Consider the following 8,221-nt stretch of genomic DNA (forward strand, 5'->3'; position numbering starts at 1 on the left):
ATGAATAATTATCTTTAATATCAGGATTTGATTCATCGGGAAGATGAAGAAAGAGAAGCGTGAAAAACTGGAGTTGAAGCAGTTCTTGTTTAATATCCTTCTGGTTCTGACCGGATTCTAAAAGTTCTCCTGATCATTTCAACACTGCAGCACAAATAATGTGAAACAAGCTGTCGGGTTAGAAATCATTTATTTATTGAACACATCAGCTGGATGAGTCAGTCTTTGTACGGTGGCTGGGAAGTGCAAACTCACAGTGTGAAACGCTTTTATTCAAGCTCGGTACTGAAGGACATTTTTTACAAAACGTTTTTTACATTTTATAAAACAAATGATGCAAAAAAACCCACTTTGACCTTCATCAGCTGAAAGAAGAAAAGTACAAAATGACCCTGAAGTGACCTGGAAGTGAGTTTGTGTTAACTTAAGACCGTCTCATGCGAGACACGGACAGAACATCGTTCACTCGACGTGAAGTCGGTAAAACGCGTTTCCCGCCGTCTTTACGCGGGACGTGATAGACGTTAGCAAGCATGGCAGTGTGACCTTTTATCCTTTAAAGAGGGCGGGCGCAGGCTTTCACAACCGTGGCGTCCTGACTCCACACGGGAAGTCAAACAAGGTTCTTAGTGCTCAATGAAAAAGACTTTTTTTTTGCCTTCATGAAGCCGGAAGAAGTTAGCACGCGGGCCGTAGCATGCTAACGAACAGATATGGAGTTTCTTTCTCCAGATCTCATCTCGGCCTTTCTGTCTCTGTTCACAATAATGTTCAAGAAATCACCTGCAGTGGTCTGAATTCATGTTTCCTTGCAACACAGCAGACAACATTTAGCAATAGGTTGTTTGTGTTTTGGTTTAGTGGGGACCCCAAATGTGTGTGAAGTCAAAGTGGGGTCACGAGTGTTAAGAGGTTGGGAGTGAAATATAAACAGTTTTCAGTTTTCAAGCTTCATTGAATCAGTGCAGACGTCTTTGATCTGAGTCCTGCACACCACAGTCATGACAAACCGCAGGCATGAGCAAGGCATCAGCTTGATTGGCAGGTAGAGCTTGGCAGCAGAGCGGAGGGCGTGGCGATCAGGTGTCGAATGCTGACGATGTGATTGGTTGCTCATAAATCAGCGGTAGAGCAGAACTGTGGGACCGTCCTGACTTTCACTGTTTTTTAATAAATACAAAGTAAATAGATTCACGGCAGTTTCAGTTTCACAAATACAACGCAAAGAATCTCAACAACTTTTAGTCTCACCTGTTAATCAGGAAACACTTTGTGATATCTGTAAAGACTCTTCATCTATGAAGCATCGCCCAACAGGCACAGTCACGTGTGAACAACCAGGTCAGCTGTTTGAGTCCTCCTGAGATGATCAGGAGTTGAAATGATCAGGAGTGAAAATGGCCGTTTACACTAATTTCCTCCTGAAACTTTTAAAAGGAACTTCAGGAGTTTTGCTGCTTGTTCACGTCTGTCCCTCACTGCAGGACATGTCCCGGTCCAGGTCGGGGAGCGTAACATTTATAGGGCCAGGCAGGTAAGAAGTCTGACTGCGTTCACACATGCTGATCACCTGGAAGATTTACGGGAGTTTCCTGTAGGTGTTAGCGCACTACACGTTTAATAATTACATATAAGAAAGTAAGAATGGAGGAACAATGCTTGATGGATGAAAAATTAAGCGTGACTAATGCTAAGCTAATGCTAACTAATGTTTAATAGTGTGCATTTGTTCATTTTAAAGTGGCTCTCATTGTAAGTTGACTTAAACTAGCTACTACTGTCCCACACATCTTCGTCAGGATCTCCGTCTTCATCATGATGGATGTTTATCAACCTTTTAGTTCAAATATGAAACTTAATTTAGCGACCCGACCCAAGAATAACGTTTATGACCAAGATCAAAGTCTTCAACCAGCAACGAGTAAAACATCCATTTTCAGTTCTGAAAGTTTGAACTGGGGCAGCGATCTAGTCCTACACAGGAAGACCCTTTTATGGTCCTTGTTTGGGGACCCAGGTGAAGTTCCACCGGCCCCCGCTGTCCTTCCTGACGAAGGCTTGTCCCTGGGGGAAGCTGTGGGTCTTGACGCTGTTGGACGGGCTCAGGCACATACTGAAAGCTAAATCTGTGCGGCTACAAGGCGTGCCAGATCCCGCTGACGAACCAGCAGGACTAATCCCACCAACAGGTGTGCTGGACTGGTTGATGATGGGACTGGAAGAGGAGACGGGGGTGAAGTGGACTCTCTCTCCAGGTGGACTGAACTGGATTGTGTCCTGTGAAGTTGTCCGGCTGCTTCTCATCGGGGACCAGTATGCCGGAGTTTCTACTGGGTTTCTCTTCAGACTGTGGACTGGACTCGAGGCGGCTACCTGAGGACAGATCTCTGCCCTGTGCGGCGGCGTGGTGAATGGCAGGTCTCGTGGTGGAGATTGGAAGGCAGTGAAGGCGTCGTAGCTCCGGATCGCAGCGGCAGGAGATTCAAACTGTCCAGTGGCAGTGAAGGAGGAGCAGCTCGGAGAGGAGTCGGCAGCACGGTGGCAGTTTGGGTCTTGGTTTTCAGCAGCACTGAACACATAGTCAGTTTGAGGTGTCGATGTCTGGCAGAAGTTCTGGACAGAAGGAGAGGGTGAGGAGGCAGCAGCGTCATAAACCAAAGAGCTGTATCCAGAGGAGGCGGATGAGGTGCTGGAAGTATCGATGGTGTCTCGATCCTTCAGCCCGAGCGTCCTCAGAACCCACAGGTCCAGGTTCGGTTCTGAGGAGGAGGACGTCTCAGGGAACTCCGAGCAGAACTGGGCAGTGAGGTTCCTGCAGACTCTCTTGTTGACCTGCTGGGAGGTGAGCAGCTGATGACCGCAGGTCTGCAGAGGTCCATCCTCCACATGCATCAGGTTTCTCTTCAGCTTCCTCCTCCCATCAGCGGTTAGTTTCTGGGGAAGGGAACAAGATCAGAGATCAACACCGTCCCTGGTTGGTCAAGCTGAATCTGGACTGACTTCATTGATACGGTTTTAAAAGGTTGACTTTAAGAGTCTTGGACCTGAGACAGTGAATCTTTAATGACCAGCAGGGGGCGATGCTACCGTATGCACAGAGAAGACGCCATAACTTCTCAGATGGTCTATGACCTCAATAAACAGTTTCCTGAAAAGTTTATGGTCTCAAGTCTTCTTAAACACAGCATGATGTTCTTTCAGTAAACTATGGAGCAGTGTGAGTGCAGGCCAGCAGGGGGGAGAGACCGGAACAGGAGAGAGTCCTAAAACCAGGAAGTGAGTTAGCATTTTTGCGTTGTGAGTTCCGAACCCTAAAAGTCTAAATGTGGATTTTGAATGTGTTTGTGTTTAGACTGAAATAAGATCTGTGGTTAACACAAGCTGAAGAGATGTTGATGTTTTGTTAGACGAGATAAACTACGTTAGCTAAGACCAACACTTGGGAATTTAAATTTTTTTACGCTTCCTTAAAACGGCGATAGCTAACAAGTAGCCAACTGAAACTACAGTGGTTGTCATGGAGACGTTAAACGTCATCACGCCGGGAACTCTCTCCCTAATCCTCCTTACAGCCTCTAGTCATGTTTTTCAGAACTCTTGTAAATATTAGGTTCATAAACAACTTATTAAGCTAACGTTTAGCTAGCTTGTCAAACCGCTGATTAGATCGATGAAGCATAACAGTCGTGACGTCATAATAAACCGACCGCAGTGTAGTTAGCTTGTAGCATGACGTTAGCTTTTTACTTCTCTGGGCTGCATTAAAAGAGATTAAAAATTAAATTAAAGACCAAAACAGCAACGCATCAGAAACGTGTGTTTGACACACAGATTATTTTCTGCTATGATCCAAAATCCATTGAAAAAAAATGGTTTGGGATACATACAGAACCTGAGTCGCCGCTAGCGGTTCACAAGAGGCGGGTCGGGACCCAAATGAGGACCAAAAGGAAAAGTGTTTGAACTCAGAATGTGATGGAATCTAATTTCTTTTTAAATACATAAAAATGAGTTAACGTTCAGTCTGTCTGTGGTGAGTTCACAACTTTCAGCCAGGTCATCAGTGAGCACACCTTTGCTTTCTGCTGCAGGTTCCTCACAAACGAAGAGCTGAAGAACTGTCGGAGTTTGTTGTTCTCGTCCTGCAGGCGGGCCAGCTCCTCCTCTCTCTGCAGCAGCTCGTCCTGCAGCTGGGAAACGTTTCCAAAAAGACAAAAACGAAGGAAATAATCCGACATGCAGTCTGAGATCCACCTGGAAATAATACAGGAGTTAATATAACAGCAAGAGTCAGTGAGTTCTTACCTGTTTATTTCTCTGGAGGTGAGGGGAGAGAGGCCCCGCCCACATCAGAGCAGCCGCAGGAGGAGAGCCGTAGACGCACTGAGACTCTATAAAGAGAGAGAGAGAGAGAATCACTGTCTCCATGTGAGTGCAGACCTCCATGTGACTCTATGACTGAGGTTTAGAGGCTTCAACCCCAAAAGTTTTCTCTAATCAAGTCTGTAGAAGTTTTTTTTGTGTGCAGCCTCTAGTGGCCATGAGAGGAACTGCGGCAGCTGTCTCTCTCTCTCTCTCTGGTCCTCAGATTCCACTCAGAGCCGAGGCGTGATGAATCGAACACTCTGCCCGAGGAGACACGGGGAAAATTAAAAGATGAATCTTCATAAAAGCTCTGCCGGATGTTTCGGTGTGCGAGTGGAGTCGGAGCGCTCGGGTGGAACCAGCCGGAGCGCTCGGTTACCCAGAGTTCACAGGGAGAAGCAGGAAGCGGTTGTGTTTGATGAATGAGAAGTTCTCCTCTCTACTGAATGTGGCATTTAAAGAAAAGAGGAAAGTTTACCTTCAGTCAGCAGAGGGACGCTGCGTTCAGGGACACATCGTCACGGGGAACTTCAAAGAGTTCAAAGTTTGAATCATTCTTTGAGTTTACTTCTTTGTTTTACCGACAGAGCAAAACCTGACGACGCAGCAGGATGACAAAAAGGCCTGAAAGCTGGTCATCATCGGTCACTGACTTCCTGTGCTTCTGCAGCCAGCCTCGAGTGGACACTCCAGGAACTGCAGCCAGCCTCTACTGGACACTCCAGGTACTGCAGCCAGCCTCTAGTGGACACTCCAGGAACTGCAGCCAGCCTCTACTGGACACTCCAGGTACTGCAGCCAGCCTCTAGTGGACACTCCAGGAACTGCAGCCAGCCTCTACTGGACACTCCAGGTACTGCAGCCAGCCTCGAGTGGACACTCCAGGAACTGCAGCCAGCCTCTACTGGACACTCCAGGTACTGCAGCCAGCCTCTAGTGGACACTCCAGGAACTGCAGCCAGCCATTAGTGGACACTCCAGGAACTGCAGCCAGCCTCTAGTGGACACTCCAGGAACTGCAGCCAGCCTCTAGTGGACACTACAGGAACTGCAGCCAGCCTCTAGTGGACACTCCAGGAACTGCAGCTAGCCTCTAGTGGACACTCCAGGAACTGCAGCCAGCCTCTAGTGGACACTCCAGGAACTGCAGCCAGCCTCTAGTGGACACTCCAGGAACTGCAGCTAGCCTCTAGTGGACACTCAAGGAACTGCAGCCAGCCTCTAGTGGACACTCAAGGAATTGCAGCCAGCCTCAAGTGGACGCTCCAAGTGGACACTCCAGGAACTGCAGGAGTTTTTTTTAACACGTCTGCGTGAGGTCAAACGGGCACATCGACCAGATCGATGTGAAGCCACATTTGAGTTGATGTTGTTAGCGATTCACACCATCCCATAATAATCCACATGGATTTCATGCGTGGCCTCTCTAGATTCACTCAGCTATGATTTAACATCCACGTCCAGCTGTGATTCATGTTTGAGTCTGCAGAAGCTTTAAGGTGCTTTAAGTTTTGCTTTTGTGTTTTTTATTATTCTTTATATTAAATTCTATTTTACATATTGATAACTGCTTCTTACATTCTATTTAATGAAGTGCTTGTTAACACACCATGTATGTGTAAATGTGCTTAAAGTGATTCTGATTGGAGGAGGAAATACTCAGTGAACTTCAGATGTTTGAAGTATCTGTTCTTAATCATGTTCTCAGATTCAGGACGTTTAAAGAGTCTCACCCCACACAGACGACGTCTCCTCTCTGAGGTCGCTGGGGTCACAGGGGTCACAGGCCCAACCGCAGGCCAGGGTCTCCATGGAAACGCAGACAACAGAGTCACAGCCAAGGGCAAAGTCCTGGAGCGCGAGGCGACGATGATGATGAAGAGGAGGAGCAGAGCGGGGAGAGAGGGATTCCCTACAGAGAGAGAGAGAGAGAGAGAGAGTTGAATGAAGGGAGGGTGTGTGTGTGTGTGTGTGTGTGTGTGTGTGTGTGTGTGTGTGTGTGTGTGCTCAGCAGTGCCAGCTGACTGTGTGTTGATATGGTGATGATCAACACCTAAAATAAAAACCCTCCTGTTGTTCCTCTCACAGTTTTCATCTCACTCTGGACTTCAGAGCATCAATCTGTTTGTTCTGGTTCTATGTGCAGATCTAGAATCTGAACTCATGGCTCAGCAGAAGCGTCCTGTTTGTAGTCCGAGTTTTATCGACCAATCAGGTGTTAGCAGTTAGTGTTATTAAAACACACACAGTATCTGAGAAGTTCAATCTGGAGGAGTCCATGTTGCTCCTCCGACGCGCTGCCAGCTTAACTGAACCAGCTCTGGTGTTGATTAATCAGGTCTGGACCATAGACCGGTCTGGACCCGGTCAGGTGGTTCAGCTCACCTGTTCTGTCTTTAAGACGCGGGCTGTGTGCTCGGGTCGACGAAAAGAACAAAACTAATAAAGAGCTTTTGATAAGTTTCACTTTGCTCACATGTCTGAGGAGCGATCATTTCTCTCTCTCTCTCACACACACACACACACACACACACACACACACACACACACACACGGGCCGAATATTCCAACGGAAGACTAACACAGAGTCAAAGTATTATCACTGAAAAAAAAAAATAACAAACTCAACATAACGCGCAGTGTGACGTCATGAAGCAGAAACTCAGATCGAGCAGTGAAAGAATAAAGATGAATGTGTGTGAAAGTAATATGCAGTAAAAACACTGAGTCAGTCTCTGTAACAGATATGTGAACACATGGTGGACTCACAGAGGATGACAGCCCCGGAGGATCCCTCAGATCTTCGCTGCTTGGATGCACGAGGATCCGGCTGTGCGTAAATACGCGCGGCACTCTCTTCAAGTGGCAAACCCCGCGCGGGAAAACTGACGAAGAGGAGACGACTGATCGATGTTCTTCTGCATGAAGAATGGTGAAGAAGGGGGAGAAGTGAGATGATCCGGACACGAAGCTGAGGAGACCTGAGTGAGACTGAAGCCGAGGGAAACCTCCGCTCAGACAGGTGTGTGTGTGTGTGTGTGTGTGTGTGTGTGTGTGAGAGAGAGAGAGAGAGAGAGAGAGAGAGAGAGAGAGAGAGAGAGAGAGAGGGGAGAGAGAGAGAGAGGGAGAGAGAGAGAGAGAGAGAGGGGAGAGAGAGAGAGAGAGAGAGAGAGAGAGAGAGAGAGAGAGGGAGAGAGAGAGAGAGAGGGAGAGAGAGAGAGAGGAGAGGGGAGAGAGAGAGAGAAATGACACATCGCTCTGTCCAATACGCACACAGTGACGCTGTCGGGTCTCTCTGCAGCCTCGCGCTGCGTTCTGGCTGAGATGCACGTGGAGGATACGCGGTGTAATGGTGAGCTCAATGTGCAGGCAGTCTGCCTCCTGCAGTGAGTCAGTCTCCATAGAGCTCTATGTTAAAATGTCCAACTTTACAGCTGCAGTTCCTCCAGTGTCCACTAGAGTCTGTCTCCTGCAGTGAGTCAGTCTCCATAGAGCTCTATGTTAAAATGTCCATCATTACAGCTGCAGTTCCTCCAGTGTCCACTAGAGTCTGTCTCCTGCAGTGAGTCAGTCTCCATAGAGCTCTATGTTAAAATGTCCAACTTTACAGCTGCAGTTCCTCCAGTGTCCACTAGAGTCTGTCTCCTGCAGTGAGTCAGTCTCCATAGAGCTCTATGTTAAAATGTCCAACTTTACAGCTGCAGTTCCTCCAGTGTCCACTAGAGTCTGTCTCCTGCAGTGAGTCAGTCTCCATAGAGCTCTATGTTAAAATGTCCAACTTTACAGCTGCAGTTCCTCCAGTGTCCACTAGAGTCTGTCTCCTGCAGTGAGTCAGTCTCCATAGAGCTCTATGTTA

At 47.6% G+C, this 8,221-nt stretch overlaps 1 protein-coding gene across 1 annotated transcript; it reads right to left on the reverse strand.

Annotated features, from left to right (window-relative positions):
* Positions 1-1,623: 1,623 nt before the first annotated feature.
* On the reverse strand, positions 1,624-7,575 carry gmnc (geminin coiled-coil domain containing). The gene is made up of 5 exons (XM_079373303.1): positions 7,135-7,575; positions 6,099-6,277; positions 4,306-4,391; positions 4,074-4,190; positions 1,624-2,934 (listed from the first exon to the last, which is right to left on the reverse strand). Exons 2-5 carry the CDS (start codon positions 6,175-6,177, stop codon positions 1,993-1,995), a joined length of 1,224 nt encoding a protein of 407 aa, XP_079229429.1. The 5' UTR covers positions 6,178-6,277; positions 7,135-7,575; the 3' UTR covers positions 1,624-1,992.
* Positions 7,576-8,221: the final 646 nt, after the last annotated feature.

This window comes from Symphodus melops (assembly GCF_947650265.1).
Source record: "Symphodus melops genome assembly, contig: scaffold_117, whole genome shotgun sequence".
Lineage (NCBI taxonomy): Eukaryota > Metazoa > Chordata > Actinopteri > Labriformes > Labridae > Symphodus > Symphodus melops.

Bases quoted from the DNA above. Each gene is read 5' to 3' on its own strand.
- gmnc (XM_079373303.1), bottom strand. From the start codon at position 6,177: ATGGAGACCCTGGCCTGCGGTTGGGCCTGTGACCCCTGTGACCCCAGC. The intron at 4,392-6,098 runs GTGAGACTCTTT...CTCTCTTTATAG, and splicing joins GGAGACGTCGTCTGTGTGGG to AGTCTCAGTGCGTCTACGGC. The intron at 4,191-4,305 runs GTAAGAACTCAC...AACGTTTCCCAG, and splicing joins ACCTCCAGAGAAATAAACAG to CTGCAGGACGAGCTGCTGCA.